Here is a 17,688-nt window from a genome sequence, read left to right as displayed (position 1 = left end):
ATGAACCCATGTTGGTTGCCCCTAAGCATGCAGTCCCCTGCTGGCCCCTCCTGGATGTGTGCCAGCATAATTTTCTCGAACAGCTTGCCTAGGAAGCTGCTTCTTACAGTACCACTTTTTCTCTCACTTATCAAGAGAGTTGTGAGCTTTATGATTCCTCTTTGGTGCATTTTATATCATCACTTGCTCTTGCCTCTTTAAACCTTGCTTAAACCTATTCATCTGTTAATGTCATATTATTGAGGCTTGTTTTCATCCTTGCAAAGTTAGTGCCAAATTTTTGTTTATAAATCAAAAAAGCAAATGGAGTTGATCATGAGAAGATAAAATGTAAAAACTTGCCATCTGATCAGACAATGTACCAAGCCCAAAATATACAAATACAAGCTCAGGTTTTAATGGTAGTATGGTGTGATTTTAGTTTTCTAGTAGAAGTAGGTAGAAATACAAAAATAGTTCTAGATAAGGGTGGGGAATGCATCTAAATAATATGGGAAACTTTTATTATATTCCAAATTATTTTGTTTTAACTGTAGGTTATTGGTACACCTCAGAGACCGTCAGCGCCAAATACTATCCTGGTAGGAAGTCCACATACACCCAACACACATTTTGTATCACAGAACCAGACTGCAGACTCTTCGCCTTGGTCTGCTGGGTGAGCAAAATTCTATTAAGTTACAGGGGATTAACAGAGTTGTGTGAACGTTCTTCTGAAGTTCTCAGTTTTGGGTAAATGTGCTCTGTTGTTAAAATTATATTATGTGAAAAAGGGATTTGGCTTAGATTTACTCTGAGTTCTTCAGCATTACTGTTTCTGATATTAATGCCTAGATTAGATATTTAAATTAGAATGCATTTTCACTTTCATATAGCAGAAGTCAGATACCTATAGAAACAAACTGACAGGTATGCTGGTAGGCAGTGTTCCTGTGTCACGTTTGTGCTTATAAATATTGACTCCTAACATAAGGAATCAAGCTGGCTTCAGCTCAGTGGTGTTAACTTGGATTTTGCATTCTCTTGTGTGCTCTTAAAATATAAATGCATTGTTTCAGACTAAATTAGCATAATTTGTTGGGCAGTTTTAAAATAAGAATGGTGTTTCATTCAGTTTCAGCAGAAACATACTTTTGGGATTTATTTCACAAAAGATTGTTTTGAAGGCTGATTGTTTTAACGTAGTTCACTCAAGTTAGCAGTACTATGTGTGGGTTTTTTTTATAGTTGATACTAAATGTATTTGTTTTAACTGTAGATTATGGAGTTGTTGTTTCAAAGGCATTTGAGCTAACAGGTGGAGGGAAATATAAACAGTTTCATTCACTGGTCTTGATATTTACATTTTTTATTATTACTTTAAAGATACTAAGATTTAATGGAAACTTAAACTGAGAACGATCTGTTAGCTATCATTCATATTCTTCTAAATATTTAATAACACTGCAAGTTTGAACAAGTAATGTGATTTACGCAGCATATACCCTGACTTTTATGGCATTTGTAGCAAAGTTGCATGTCATGGCAGCAGAAATCCACAGTTTGGCCATATTGTAATGTTCAATATAATATCAGTGAAGAAAGTGAATTAAGTCCACTGACTTGCTCTCAGAAAAATGTTAGTTCCTGTAGTTCACCACCACTTAGAGAGGACTTTAGTCCTCAATCTTTCTTCATCTTGAAGATGTTAACACAGAATTTATTTTTTCCCCTTACTCCCTTTACATTAAAAGAATCTACTACTAACTTGGCTCTCTGGTAGGACCAGTGACCAGATTAGCCTGGTGTTTTATGGTCAATATGCTGCAAATATTATTTGTAAATTCAATTTAATCCATGATTCAAGCATGTAGTATATATGTGTTCCTAAAAAGGACAGTTGTGTTTGCTGCTGAAAATTGCAATGGTGACATTTCAGACCACAGTGTTATTGACTGATGAACTTTCAAAGGGATAAATTTTAAAAAATTATTTTGTAGGAAACGCAACAAAAAAGGAGAGAAGAATGGCAAGGGTTTACGACATTTCTCAATGAAGGTTTGTGAGAAGGTACAGAGAAAAGGAACCACCTCATACAATGAGGTGGCAGACGAGTTGGTCGCAGAGTTCAGTACCACTGATAATCATATTTCACCAAATGAATCAGTAAGTATACTGTGGTTGAGTTACATGCCATTTGAATGGGAAAAGGATGGCTTTCTTTAGAGAATTTAGAATTTTTTTCTCCCCTTTATATTAAATGAAACAGTTGATACTGCCTGAGTTGGCCATACACTGTAATGGATTTTCAAATGTTTCTGTCACAGGTATGTTTTTGATTAATGCACTATGTCTACAGCAGGCTTATGACCAGAAGAATATTAGACGACGTGTCTATGATGCCTTAAATGTCCTTATGGCCATGAATATTATCTCAAAGGAGAAGAAGGAAATCAAATGGATTGGTCTACCTACTAACTCAGCTCAGGAATGTCAGAATTTAGAGGTATACATATAGAGAAGTCAATAATTAGAGATTTTTCTGTTTCAGTAAATGCTAGAGACTTAACTATGCTCTTATCCTGCCAGCAAACGTTCTTCCAAGCTAGCAATGTAGAATTAGATGCTTGGATTCTTAATAACTTAAGTATATAAAAATATAATAAAAGAATAGATAACCTACGTTACTATACCATATCTAATTAAACATCTTATTTTCTTGCATACCACCTGCACCTTTTTCTCCAAAAATAAGCCCCCCAAAATTGGAGGGCACGTCTTGAGCAGTGAAGCTGATTTTCCTGTCTGAAGTAGAAGCACACAGCACAATTTGAGATGCAACTGGCAAGGGACATAAAAGGCAATAACTAAGTATGTCAAGAATAAGAGGAACACCAAAGAAACTGTAGGTCCCTTTTAGAATACAGAAAGCAGTCTAGTCACAGATCATGCAGAGAAGGCTGAAAATACTTGATGCCTTCTTTACTTCAGTCTTCATAAATAAGGGCAGTTATTGCATGACAGTAACAGTTGGCAGTAAAGACAGGGAAGGAGTCAGACAGCCAGGAATAGTAGCGTAACACTGGATCCAGCCTGCAGAATTAGAGAGCTTTGCCTGTGCCCATGCCTACACAAGGGCCAGGCAGCAAGCAGTTAAACATCTTGCACCTGTGCCACTATTGCTTTTTCTGGCGTCTCAGCTCTGGTCTAACACGGGCTGGGTGGTTTTAGTGGTGTATCAGTGTCTTTGGGGGGGAGGGGTGCTCTCCCACACCAGGGCCAGGCAGTTTAGAGCTACACCCACACCTCTACTGCCCAGCTGTGGCATAGAGACAGCTTCTAGCTCTTGGGGAGCTGTGCTGGACTGGGCAGCTAGAATTGTGTCCATGTTGCTCTCTCTGCTCCCTCCCCCAACTGTGACACAGGCACAGCTTTCAGCTGGTGTAAAGCTGCACTGGGACCAAGTAACTTCTATCTATGCCTATACCAGAGCTGCAGGGGAGCAGAGAGAAGCAGCAGCAGTGCAGACACAGTTTGCAGATACCAGGTGTTGGTGTACCTGCTCCACTGTGGGGAGGTGGAGGACTGGGAGAAGCTGCAGTGGTGCAAGCACAGCTCCCAGCTGCCTCTCACCAGCATGGGTGTGGGGAAAGTGATGCCAAAACCACCCAGCCCATCTTGTACTTGAAGTCAGGTTGTTATGGCCTGCAGCTTATAAAAAGGTTGCTGGCTTCTGCAATAGACGATACACTGAAAATGAGCTAATACTGTAGTATGTCCATGTTGCACAAAAGGCCAGCAGTAGACTGGGTTGTATTAATAGGACTGTCACTTACAAATCAAGAAAGTGATTCTTCTGCTGTGTTTAGCACTGCTGAGGCCTCACCTCGCCTGGTGTCCAGTTTTGGGTCCTATGATTCAAGGAGGGTTTGGACAGATTGGGAAAAGTCAAGAGTAGAGCAGCAAAAATTATTAGAGACCTGGGATATATGACTTAAGAGGAAAGTCTGAAAGAACTAGGACTTTTAGTCTGGAGAAATCATGACTAAGAGAGGATTTAATAACAGTCTTCAAATACCTCAGGGGCCATTAGAGAAGATGGAGATGGGCTCTTTCCTGTGGCCGTAGGAAACAGGACTAGGACCAATGGACTGAATTGTAGCAGAGGGAATTTAGGTTGGAGATTAGGAGGTATTCTATGAGGTTGGTCAAGCATTGAAACAGGCTACTTAAAGAAGTGGAATCTCCATCCCCAAATATATTAGAGCAGGCAGTACAGACACTTGGTTTACTCAAGAGATGATCCTGCCTTGAGTAAGGGCTTGAACTAGAAGACCTTGTGAAGTCTTTTCCAGCCCTACTTTCCTATGATTCCTCCTCCAAAGTCAACTACCCAACAACAGCAGTGGTGTTTTTCTATTCAGGGAGCTTGGGAGTCAGTTGTTTTAATGACTCTTTTTTCTTCAGTCCACAGGTGTTAGTGATTGTCTCCTTCATAGCCTTGAAGTTCCATTAATCAAGCTAATCTTTCTTCTGGCAGTTTTGCTGTCTGCTAAGTATTTCTAGTCTCTTCTATTTCACAGCCTTGCAGACTTAGGTCTTTTCAAAATCAGATCCAGTAAAGACCAGTTGAGAGCAACAACTACGGTTATAGTTTTAGGCTGAGTAGGAAGGGGAGGGTGAGTAAAGACTAGGCTTTGTACCTGCTCTATGCAGCAGTAACTCTGGACATACTTTTTTATCTTCGTTCTGCCGTCCCAAAAACAAGTTGCTTCTTAGTTGGGTGAAAATATGGTAATTGAAGCTTTTTAAAGATTATTTGGATTACATCTGATAAAATTCTACGTGAAATTATGTTATGCGTAAAATAGCCCTGAAGTCGATTTAATTGAAATGCAAATATTTTATAATCCCAACATGACACTAGACCGGGGCGGGCAATTTTTTTAGGTGAAGGGCGTCTTACTGAGTTTTGGCAAGCCATCAAGGGCCATATGACAGGCAGCCCAGGGCAGATTAATATTAATTTTCTAAATTTTTTAGGGGCCCTGCGGGCCGGATAGAATGGCTTGACGGGCCACATATTGCCCACCCCTGCTCTAGACTATACTAAAAAGTAATTAAAAAAAACCAAAAAACCCCCCAAACATCTCATACTAATGTTATTCAGACATGCAACACATGTCTACATTTTATAGTGAATATAATTAATACACGCTTTAACATGCAACTGTAACACTTAAGCTTCTGGGTTTTTGTTTTGTTTGTACTGGAAGCCCTGCAGCTTTTTTATTCCCTATCTATAGATCATTTAAATTTGTAGCATCAACATTACCCAAAAGTCAAACATCTATATTTACCTCTTGTGTTGAATGAGGGAAATATAGTTGTATTAAGCTGGAAGGAACCCCTAGGCTCTGTCTGCTACTTCAAGTGCTTGTAACAGAATTATTAGGTTTGTAGAGTATATAGCTTCTGCTGGCTTCATCAAAATAACATAAACCTTATTGTTTGTTCTAATAGTTATTATAGGCCCCTTCTTGCAGAGTTTATAACCTATACAGGAACAAAAATTTTCAGTTCTGTGTTGTAAGTGGTCTATGGAGTGTTTATTCTGTTACAAGTTCATGTTGATATGACTATGATAATTGGTACTGCAGTGTCATGCCATTCCAGCCATCATTGGCAAATATGGCTGTTTTCTTTCTTTCAGAGTAAAGATCTCAGTTCCCTGTCTTAATGGGAGGGGGAAAAGATCAAAGAATATAGAAGGAACTAGTTCATGAATCGCAAGAGCAGTAGCAAGACATTTTAATGAGCTTTTCAAATCAGGAGGGACTACCATATGACTAGAAAATATCAGTTGCAGCCTCTATTATTAAGGGGGGGGAAGAGTGAAATGTATCATTTGCCTAGTAAATCTCCCTAGCCTCAAAATAGGCCAGTTACTATATATGTAGACAAAGGAGTTTTGAAAATCTTTACCCTAAAACTCATTTAAAGATGGAATCCTGTGGATATTTAGACTATTTAGCCACTTCTGAAATGTTTACCCAGAACAGAAATGTTCAGTGGGAGATTAGTGGTGATTACACTAATGGGTTCAAGGCATAAAATTTAGCAAGTGAGTGAAGCCTTTGCCTTGAAATAATCTTGAAAATAAATGTGGGTTAAATGTACAAGTAGTATGAAAATATCTGAACTGAACTATGAAAATGATTATATATGGTCTGATTTGACATTGATTTTTAGATAGTTTATTCCCTAAATTTTAAGTTTTGAGCCTTAAACTGTCTGCATATGATTTCATGCAATGTCAAATTTTAATTTTTTTCAATAATTTGAAAAATAATTTTAAGATTATGAACTAAAAACTGGAAGAATAAAAAGATGGTTTGCTACCATTGGATTTTATTAAATCAGAGACCGTGTTAATATGGAATATTGGTTTAAAACCATTTTTTTTCCTTAAGGTGGAGAAACAGAGAAGACTTGAAAGAATAAAGCTAAAACAGTCTCAGCTACAAGAACTTATTCTACAGGTATAGTCAAGGTACTCTTGTCTGTTGGGCAAGGTAACATATTTGCATAACTATTTTCTATTGGCACGTATTAGAAACAAACAAACAAACTGAAACCTTGCAGGGAATTCCAGGTGAACTGTAAAAAGAATGGTGCCAGTGCCTGTGCATTTAGTGGTATAGACAAATTCTGTGTTGCTCTGGGAGTAGCTGGCAAACTTCCAGAATGCTGTGTTAAATTCAGTAGGATCTTTGAGTATGTTTTAAAGCAGCTTTTTGCTGACAGTGCTTTTAATTCCTGTTGTATTTCTGAATTGTAACATGCAGTTCTGACCATGCATTTTGAACGTTTCTTTATTTTGCGCTGCTTTTATTTTGTGGTTGCCATGAGTTGTAATAGTCACCACAAATAAAACGTACTAGTGTTCAAAACCTTTTATTTTTCATAGTCCTGTGACTAGAGAAAACAGAACTTCCCACAGAACTTGGCATCAGATTTAAGATTCAGTTAAACTCAAGTTTCTAGGTCTCAAGCTTGTGAAAAATAATTGTCTACCTATGAACTAATTCCTTGCTGAAATGCTACCTCTAAGAGATAGCAGTGTTATCTAGTTAATCTTAATGACTACGTTGCAAACGGTGGGAGGTTTCTGCTAAAACTAAGATTTTTATTTATTGCTGTGCAATGCAGCAGCAAAACATGGTTAGCAGCGGGGAGGAGGAGACAGAGTGGACTAAATTGCCATGCTGGTCATTGAGTGTTCAGGCTTGCTTTTCTCAGATGTTTCAGCCTCCCTAGGTTGTGTAAAGCCCCAATTATGGCCATAAAACTTCAAGTTTTCTCTAATTTTCCCTAATGAGTTCTACAATATTAGGCCTTTTCATTACAGAATTCTGTGGTACCTTTTAAAATTTAGGCATATGCCGATCATATCTTGCTGTTGCCTCCATTTACAGCTTCGGCTCCTGTTATTGTCAGTGCATCTCCTCTGTAGAATAGATCAAAACATAGTCAGTTTCCTTCCAGACGTTTATTTTATATTGCTAGCATTTTCCACAGAAAGCAGATGGCTCTCTAAAGAAATTTTTCTTTAGTCCAAAATCCAGTTTTCTGATGGAAAATGTTAATGTGGGGTTATGGTAACCTTGTCTCATATACAATTTTACAAACATCAAAGAATGGAAGAAATTGTGAGTGATTGGTATCTACTTTATTTTTCTTTAAAAATGTTTCCTATTTAAAATAAATGGACTAATTCCAAATATCCATTTTAATAATCTACAATGTTGGAAACAGGCTGTTGCTGCAAAGTAGACAGAATTTCAGTTTGCTTTTTTAAGATACTTGGAAACTTATTTTTTCTTTAACTTTCGGAGATGTGCAGATTATAAAAGAGATGGGGGGGAATATGACTCTGGATAATTCTCTAAGCTACTGTTACTTTTTATAGCAAATAGCCTTCAAGAACCTAGTTCAACGAAATCGACAAGCAGAGCAGCAAGCAAGTCGACCACCACCTTCCAATTCTGTCATCCATCTGCCATTTATCATTGTGAACACCAGCAAAAAGACTGTGATTGACTGCAGTATTTCTAATGACAAGTAAGTCTGCTAAAAATTTTTAACTGTCCTTACAATGTAGCCAGGAGAAATAAAGTCCACAACTTACTTTGATAGAGAAGAAATAAAAATAAAGCTACTTATTTACTTCTGTTGATAGGGAGCATTTGTGTTTGTTTTTTCACCCAGAACCATTTAGTTTGTATGTAGTATAAAATGAATTTTCTAAAATTCTCATATAGATAAAAATTACTTTAGGGACTATTTAAAGCTTATTAACCATTTGGGTGCTGTGGAGATTAGCATTCCTTTTATGCTGAAAGCTAGTGATGGTAACTGTAAAAACGTTGTTGTCTTTTACTAAGTAGTTGGTTTCTTTGTTCCAAGGAAAATGACACACAGGCATCAGGCTTATGGCTAGATTTGTATTTTCTTTGCCCTTAATTTGGAATCCACACCTGTGTCTTACTGAGGAAACAATGTAGTAGTTGTCTATATTTTGGCTTTAGGTTATCAAGAGTTGCTAATGAAAGGAGAAAGGGGAGATTAAAGAAAAGAAAATGACCCAGGTGTACTAGATGTTTAGAGAAGGGCGAAGACTTGAATAACTTTTAAAACATTTTCAAGTAAATTGGGCTTGGAAATGTTTCAAAAAGGAATAGGCTCCTTGGCTCCCCACTGCTGGGATTCCTGTCCAGCTCCAATCCCTTTTACTAGAAAGGAAAGGTATAGGGGACTGTAGCTGAAGAACCTAGCAGTGGCAGCAGGCTCCTAGTATAGGAGTGGCCAAGATATGGTCTGGTACCTGACTGCTGCATAGTTTGGTGCTCCATCACCCAGCCTGTAGACCAGTGACAATGTGGAGGGGATGCACGGGGGTGCATGTGCACCCCCTATCAGGCTGTGCTCCCTGTTTAGCAGGGGGGCAGGCAGGAGCACCAGTGCCCCCCCCAGCAAACACTGGCCAGAGAGTGGGCCTGTCAGTAAAAGCGTGGTCGCTCTTTGAGTGAGATTGCCTGCCAGGGATTCTCTCCCCCCAGCCCCCGGTCAATGAGATTGTGCCCCAGTTGCCACTTCCCCCTCCCTCCCCACCAGTTGCTGACTGGTGTCAGGGGGGCATATGCACCCCCCCCCCCCCCGACTCAAAAGGCACCAGTTACCTATGCTGCACACTGTCCATTCCGCTCCCTCCCTCTGCTGTGGAATTGGTGAAGAAAAGAAGCACATCACTGGGGTTCTGGAGAATCTGTGGATCCCTCCTATCTCTGTGCACAGGAACTGAAATGCTTCAAAAGAATACCTCATTTCAAGAGGTACCATTTTGGAAAGCTTCAGATGGTTTTGAAGTATTTCGAAGGGTATGTCATAGAATCGTAGAAAATTAGGGTTGGAAGGGACCTCGTGAGGTCATTTAGTCCAATCCCTGCTCAAAGCAGGGAGCATCCCCAACTAGATCATCCCAGCCAAAACTTTGTCTAGCCAGGTCTTGAAAACCTCCAAGGATGGAGATTCTACCACTTCTCTGGGTAACCTGTTCCAGTGCTTCACTACCCTCCTAGTGAGAAAATTCTTCCTTGTATCTAACCTAAACTTGCCTTGCTGCAACTTGAGACAGTTGCTCCTTGTTCTGTCATCTGCCACCTCTGAGAACAGTCTAGCTCCATCCTCTTTTGAACCCTCCTTCAGGTAGTTGAAGGCTGTTGTTAAATCCCCTCTCGGTCTTCTCTTCTCCATACTAAACGAGCCCAGTTCCCTTAGCCTGTCCTCAGAAGTCCTGTCCCTCAGCCCCCAAACCATTTTTGTCACCCTCTGCTGAACTCTCCAATTTGTCCACATCCTTTCTGTAGTGTGAGGCCCAAAACTGAACACAGTGCTCCAGATGTAGCCTCAACAATGCTGAATAGAACGGAATAATCATTTCCCTGGACTTACTGGCAACACACCTACGAATACAGCCTAGTATGCCCTCAGTCTTCTTGGCAGTAAGGACACATTGTTGGCTCATATTCAGCTTATTGTCCACTGTAACCCCAGGTCCTTTTCTGCAGAGCTGCTGCCCAGCCAGTCAGCCCCCAGCCTGTACTGGTGCATGGGATTGTTCCATCCAAAGTGCAGGACTTTGTTGAACCTCATGAGTTTTTTTTTTTTCACCTAATCCTCCGATTTGTCTAGGTCACTCTGAATCCTAGCCCTACTGTCTGGCGTATCTACTACTCCCACAGCTTGGTGTCATCTGCAAACCTGCTGAGGGCGCACTCTGTGCCATCTTTCAGGTCATTGATGAAGACGGTGAACAAAACCGGCCCTAGGACCAGCCCCTGGAACACTCCACTTGATACTGGCTGCCAACTAGACATTGAGCAATTGATGATTACCCTCTAAGCCCAATGCTCCAGCCAGTTCTCTATCCACCTTACAGTCCATTCATCCAACCTGTACTTCCTTAGCTTGCCTGCAAGAATGTTGTAGGAGACCATATCAAAAGCCTTGCTATAATCAAGGTATACTATACCCACTGGTCTCCTCGCTTCCACAGAGCCAGTCATCTCAATAGAAGGCAGTCAAGTTGGTGAATCCATACTGACTGTTCCTAATCAACTTCTCCTCCAAGTGTTTCAAGGTGGATTCCTTGAGGATCCGCTCCATAAATTTTCCAGGGACTGAGGTGAGGCTGACTGGTCTGTAGTTCCTTGTATCCTTCTTTTTCCTCTTCTTAAATATGTGTACTACGTTTGCCCTTTTCCAACTATCTGAGATCTCTCCTGATAGTCATGAGTTTTCAAATATGATGGTCAGTGGCTCTGCAATCAAGCTCACAAAAATGGTGACCTCCGCTATGATTGGGCTATGATATTTACAAGCTGGCCTATGATTTAAACCAGGCCCTAACTATGAGCCACTACACTGTATACATTTTGACTTCCTCTTCACTCCCACAGTGAAGCTGTGCCTTTTGTTCCTGTTTCCAATGATTCCTGTTTCTTCATCAATCTTAAATGTCTGGCGAACCATCACCAAATGGGGCCCTAAACCGACAGAATCCCTCTGTCACTCCTGTCTCAGCCTGTCGCATGTGATTGGCGTAGTCCTACCCTCCATGAGGTGGAGCCAGACCAGGTTACCCTGCACCTCACCTGCATATAAATGTTTGGAAGATTCTAGGACTCGTGACAGGAACACCTGGTTCCAGTGATAGGGTAGGGGGAGCAGAGCTGATAAGTAAAAATGGATCCTTTGTGGGGTTGGGGTTTTGATATCTGGAGTACACACGCATAGTGAGCTATGCAGTTACCATGGTTTGAAATGTTGTCTCTGCTGGAGCCCAGCCCAGTGAACTTTATGGTAAATCATGAGCCTTTTGGCTTTGGATTAGTATCATGCATAGTTTTTTACTATACAGAACAGGGGCGGGCAATTATTTCAGGCGGAGGGCTGCTTACCCAGTTTTGGCAGGCTGTCGAGGGCTGCGTGGGTAGCCCCGCCCTTTGACAAGTAACCCGCCCTCTGGTCTCCATTTTGGGACCAGTGTCCCAATATCTTGGGACCAGTGTCCCAGAGCCAGCACTGGTAGGGCACAGGCTGGCAGGGGTCTGTGGAGCCAGAGTGGGCTGCACCAGCAGGGAGAGGGGGGAGCTGGTCTGGCTCTGTAGAGCCCTTACCAGCTGAGACACCATGCTCCTGCCACCCTGCTCTGGGCCCTGTCGGCACTGGCCCCTGGACACCGGTGCGGGCCCTGTGTTCCTGCTGGCTCCCATGCCCCCTTGCACCAAATGACCCCCAGCCCTCCGATACAGGGTCAGTGGGGTTTGCCAGCAGGGACGAAGCTGGTGCTGAGCACAGGGAAAAACAGCCCCTCCCCTGCCTCAGGGCCAGCGCTCCAGGCTGCAGGCACTTGCAACCCATGCGGGGCTGTCAGGAGTAGGCACAGGCAGCCCCACACGGGCTCCAAGTGGCTACAGCGCAGGGCGCTGGCCATGGGGTAAGCGAGGAGCCACTTTTCCCCACGCTCAGCACCTGCTTGTAACCCAGCCCTGCTGCCAGCCTGGCCTCCAAGCCAGCACCTGGGTCTTTTGTCCGTGGCAGCAGCTGTGGCTCCCCGCCCCCCACCATGTGCCGTGCCTGGCAGTATTGGCTGCTGCTGCCTGCCCAGAGCTCGCGCTAGGCAGCCCACAGGAAGCAGTGGCAAATGCTTTGTTAAGCAGCAAGGCTGCAGCTTCTGTTGCCATGCACAGCCCCAACTGGTGAGCCTGGAGCCGGCGCGGGGCCCAGGCTTGCAGCGGGACTAGGTTACAAGGTGGTGCTGGGGGGGGGGCGGCCTCTTGCCCACCCGGAGCCCTGTGCTGCAGCTGCTCGTAGCCCACCTGGGGCTGCCTCTGCCTGCTCCAGACAGCCCCTCATGGACTGCGAGCAGCTGCAGCATGGGGTGCTAGCCACGGTGTGGGGGAGGGGCCATTTTCCTTTCCACCAGGAAGGAACGGGGAAAAACAGCCCCTCCCTTGTCCTTGTCCTGTGGTTGGTGCTCCCTGCTGCAATGCTCACAGCCCATGGGGCTGTCCAGAGCAAGCACAGGTACAAGCAGCCCCATGCGGCCTGCAAGCAGCTGTAGCGTAGAGTGCTGGCCACAGGGCAGGGGAGGGGCCACTCCCCGCCCCGTGTTCAGCTTTTGTCCCTGGCCCCTTCCCTGCCTGGGGTCCCCCCTCCACCCCTTATCTGCTGTTCCGGTTGGGACAGCCATGTGGCCCTGGGCCAGAACGCCCAGGTGGGGCTCCTGGCTGGGGGGTGGGGCTGGGCAGGCCCTGCTGTTGTGGGAGCCTGCCGGGCTTCCCCTGAGTCCTACTGCCTTTGGTTCCTGTCATTTTTGAGAGGAACCAAGGGCAGATGAATATTAACTTTTTAAAGTTTTTAGGGGCCCTGCGGGCTGGATAGAATGGCCTCGCAGGCTGGGTCTGGCCCGTGGACCTTATTTTGCCCACCCCTGATATAGAAGTTAGTGTATAAAAGTGCTGCTTATGGAATACTTGTGCTAAAACTTGCAGCAGTTTCAGAAAAGGTAAAATGCAGCTAAGATGAACTAAGTCTATGGGTACCCACAATAATTTGCATATATTCAAGTTACTACAGGGAAGTTTATCTCAAAGTCATTGCTTTCAAATTTGCCCTTCACTTCTATGTGCTCAAGGAGAGCAAGGTCTGAAAGTAAGGAGTGGGGAGGAGGGACTGTTGTGGGAGCAGAGACTGTTGTGGGAGCAGAGGGCCCATGGCCCTCCCCAGATTTATTTTCCCTGTTCTAGCAGTGAGAGGGGGACAAGTTCAAGGCAAAACATTTGTAAATTTTCCAGATGTTGAATCTAATTGTAGGGTACTTGTTTTATTCAGTGTCATCTTACATTCAAGTAAATACAGAGTTATCTATTCATAGAGTTAACTAGGGTATGGCATTTGAGACTTAAGAGTTTTCACTAGAACAAAGGAGTAGAATTGCTACTAAAACAAACCAGCATTAAGAAAGCATATATTGCTGTGGTCATGTGTTTTTAATTTCTTTAAGCACTACACTACTCTACTTGAAAATGCTTGATATACTTGCTATATTTCTGTTTTTCAGAAATTCAGAAGTTAATTGAGATTTCTCCCCTTTAGGTTTGAATACCTATTTAATTTTGACAATACTTTTGAAATTCATGATGATATAGAGGTATTAAAACGAATGGGAATGGCTTGTGGGCTAGAATCTGGAAGCTGTTCAGCAGAGGACTTAAAAATTGCAAAGAGTTTGGTTCCTAAAGCTCTGGAACCATATGTGACAGGTTAGTTACCCTTTATAACATGCTTCTGCTATTTTATCTTTTTATATAGGACTTGAGAGTGAACTTGTTCAACTAAAACTTGACTCTGCAAATGCATTTTTTCAAGTGCATTACCTAAACCGATAACATTTTAGTAGGGGAGCATGAAATTTGTTTCACTTGCAAAAATGTATCTCCGCTAAATGTATATTAGTACTTTTTCTTGTTATATAAGGAAGTTAAGTCTTAAGTTATAGCTTTTCCTTCTTTCGTCTTTTGGAATTTGATACTCTATCTTGCATATAGGAATTGAATCTCTGAGTCCAAATACTGTTTTTAAGAGTTAAAAGATGCTTCTGGGCTGTGATTAGATGGAATGGTGGTTCTTGATTATGCTAGCTTGCTTTCATGTTAAGTTGTTGAAGTGTGTACTCTTTCTATTTTGCAGAAATGGCTCAGGGATCCATCAGCAGTGTATATGTCACATCTTCGTCAGGCTCTGCTTCAAATGGCACAAGATTTTCTGCTAGGTGAGACTAATTTCATAAATTAGCTTTAGATCCATTTAAACTACAGCAATTTAACCAGTACCATGATGTATGCAATCTCTAGTTCTACCTTGGCAATGGCAGATTTGATATGTAACTTTTTTTTTCTTCAAAAGTAATTCATGGGGACTATTCTATTATAATTAGTAGGGCTGTCAAACTATTAAAAAATTAATTGCAATTAATTGCATGACTTTAAATAGCGATTAATTGCAACTTTTTTAATTGCACAGCTAAAAACTCCAAAATTCTGCAGGTATTCTGTATGGTTGCAGGGTGGGTGTGGGACGAAATTTGTGAAGGTGTGGTGGGCTGTGGCTATATATGTAGGATCTGGAGCTGGAGGGGAGGGTCTGGAGCCTGGGGGTGTGGACCCCCACATGACCTGGCAGGATGCCCAATGTAAGTGGGGTCTCTGCAGAATTGCTGTGGGGCTGCAGTGTGCCCCTGCCCGAGTGCACCCCCAGCAGTGGTGGCCTCAACCTGCCCTTACTGGGGGCAGCTGCTCTGGCCCCAGCCTGGACCTGAACTTCCCCACTTCCTTGCTGAGCAGGAGTACAGACAGCAAAGGGAGAGTAGTGGTGGCAGCTTCTCCCAGGTCAGCAGCAGTGGTACTGGGCTTGGGTTCCATCAGCGCTGGGCTGGGGCCAGGTGTGTGGGGTGGCATGGGGTGGGGGCTGTGGGAAGTGGCTCCACAGGAATCCTGCCCCTACCTGCCAGCAGCAACTGCCTCCGTGGGGTTGCTGTCGGCACCGCTCCCCAGGGGCCCAGAGGCAGCTTGTGCCAGAGCTCCCAGCACAGCTGGGAGCTACCTTGTGCTTACGCCCAGGCTGCCGTGTGGCTTGTCTGCACTGCCACCACTACCCTGCTGGGCAGCCCAGAGGCAGTGTTGACAGTGGCAGAGAGAAGCTGCAGGGCAGCCTGGGCGCAGACTCCAAAACCATGTCTGTGATTAATACATAAAAAATTAATGTGTTTTAATTGGTTCTTGCATTAATCACATCCATTAATGCTAATTAATTAAAAGATAATTAGTGATGTTTCTTACTATTTATTGCCCATTTGTCACTTTTAGGAGTAATTGGACTATCATGTGATGTCATATAGGCAATTTCCCCTTCTAATATTGTAAAGAAATTAATCATGGTTGAAATACAGTTTGTTGTATAGAAATTTGTTATGCAGTTGGTTGTGGTCACTGGAAAAATCCGTCACAAAACGGTGTCAAAATTTGTCAAATGTTTCAGGAAGCCAAGAAATATAGAGTCGGATTACTTTGGAGTAGACTTTAGTTTAGAATTTAAATTAGCAATAAAGTGAAAGTCCTTAATCTAAAGATAACATTTGGGCAAGAATCTTACTTCTCTATGGTTCTGTAGCTTATGGCAGTGGGAGTTTAAATTTCTTTGGTCCTTAACAGTAGCAGATGGGACTATTAATTATATCCCTTGTATGGCACGGTAGCCCTGTACTGTTTCTCATGGCAATCCCTGATTTTACTAATTTCTCTTTCTGTCTTCCTTACTGTATTAGGTTTAACTCATAAACTGGTATTAGCTTAGTTTTTGCTTTCAGACACCTATGTAAGCTCTGTAATTACTCTTACAACAGTGTAATACAGCTAGCAGCGTTAAAGTCAAGTAGAACAAATTTAATTTAGCCAGCTCATGAGTTAACTACAAGAATCCTTTTTGCCAGTTTCTCTAGAAGCATACCCTCTACCTCTTTCAGTTACTGTGATTGACAAACTGACTGGTCAAATAATATCAAAATAATTGATTGGTCAGTTGACACCCCGTTATTTGACTTCAGTCAAAATTTGTCAAATGTTTCAGGAAGCCAAGAATGCCTCTGTGTATGTGGCAGCCTACTTTTTTAGAGCATAATTGTTTCATCTGTTAGCAAGAGTAGGAGGAATGTATGTCTTGTCCCTGAAGTCCTGCAGGAGTCAGGACTCATAAACTATCCTACATGTTGTCCATTTAGGAGCAGGTACCGCCCCCATCCTTCTGCTCTTTCCTGAGCTATTCCAGCCTTATTTTCTTTCTGCCCCATTAAGCGTACGGGGCTGCAAGAGCTTAAGTGAGTCTCTCCACTTTTAATTAATGCTTAAAGTATTTGACTGGTCAGTTGACCAAGTATTTTTTTGGCTAGTTGAATAACCAACTCTATCAGTAACACATAACCATGCAGTCATTGGAACAAGGAGAGGGGAGAGCAAGTTCCAGAGTCTCTTGTGACTTTTCCAAGCCTCAGCCATTCCTTTTTCTTCTAGGACTACTCTGAGATGTTGTAGCTGGACACATGGCTAGCTTGGCACTACCAGGCTCAGATCAGTCCTTGAACTAACTCCCAGGTCATGATTACTGGGACCCGGCTTACAGCACATGACAATAATGCCCTGGGTTCTTCAGCCCTCCCAAGGCTCCGTAGCAAATATAACCAGTCCACTATAAGCTTCAAGTCCTGGGTTAATCCTCACCACAGAGCACAACATAAAGTACAAACAGCCCATAATGAACATCCAGCAAGCTGAGTTAGTTCTCACCCTTTACTCACCTTTTTCTCAGCCAGGGATGTCAGATGCAGCCCAAGAGCTGAATCCAGGCTGCACTGCTGCATGCAGCATGGTCCTGAACTGGCTACAGCACATCCCAGACCAGCCGGGATGGGTGCTGTATGTGGTGGATCTGATGGGAGTGGGGATGGGGGTGCAATCTAGCCCACAGACCGCCCTCTTATCACTCATCTGTCCTGCAGGGTCAGATGTGTTTGACAGCCCTGTTTTAAGCTATTTGCTTTGTAGGGTAAAAGTCCTGCAATGGTAAGATTATCTTTAAACAGGGCGAAGTATAATGTGCAATTCTTTTTCTCTGAAGTTTTCATTCTGGTATCTTTCTCTCACCCATCCACCCACCTTCTCTCAGTTTGGAAGGGGAATCTTTTGCAGATGCAGGATATAGTATCGTATTTTTTAAGCATTACATTTCCAAAGTTATGTTTCAGGTAGAGGGTGTTTCTTTGTGGTGTGGGGGTTTTTGGGGTTTTTTTGGGTTTTTTTGTGTTCAAGTCCAGATTTAACTGGCAAAGGAAGCAATTAAGCTCAGGGTGGTAAAATGCTACCCCTGCAGGGCATGTTGTGTGAAAGAGCATGGGGTGCTCTCTCCATTTTGAGTAGGGAACTGAAGTTCAGGATTACAAATGCTGCCAAAATATCTTTATAGAATCAGAATTACAAGATAAGTACATTTCCCCCCACCTTACCTTCAACTTTTAACCAAGTTTTGTGTAGT

The 17,688-nt window shown here is 42.8% G+C and overlaps 1 protein-coding gene across 3 annotated transcripts in view; it reads left to right on the top strand.

Moving 5' to 3' along the window:
- Nucleotides 1-17,688, top strand: part of TFDP1 (transcription factor Dp-1) — an 86,980-nt gene that overhangs the window by 62,090 nt on the left and 7,202 nt on the right. For 2 of the 3 annotated variants that reach the window (XM_019529618.1, XM_019529619.1), the window contains exons 5-11: nucleotides 537-658; nucleotides 1,980-2,145; nucleotides 2,339-2,485; nucleotides 6,453-6,521; nucleotides 7,952-8,103; nucleotides 13,702-13,868; nucleotides 14,296-14,377. In XM_019529618.1, coding sequence (XP_019385163.1) covers nucleotides 537-658; nucleotides 1,980-2,145; nucleotides 2,339-2,485; nucleotides 6,453-6,521; nucleotides 7,952-8,103; nucleotides 13,702-13,868; nucleotides 14,296-14,377 — 905 coding nt within the window. The remainder of the gene's footprint in view (nucleotides 1-536; nucleotides 659-1,979; nucleotides 2,146-2,338; nucleotides 2,486-6,452; nucleotides 6,522-7,951; nucleotides 8,104-13,701; nucleotides 13,869-14,295; nucleotides 14,378-17,688) is intronic. The other variant, XM_019529621.1, reaches the window with a different exon arrangement.

The sequence above is a fragment of the Crocodylus porosus genome, unplaced genomic scaffold, assembly GCF_001723895.1.
Source record: "Crocodylus porosus isolate Cpor-Errol unplaced genomic scaffold, CroPor_comp1, whole genome shotgun sequence".
Taxonomy (NCBI): domain Eukaryota; kingdom Metazoa; phylum Chordata; order Crocodylia; family Crocodylidae; genus Crocodylus; species Crocodylus porosus.
This window is presented reverse-complemented; position numbering and strand designations above follow the sequence as displayed.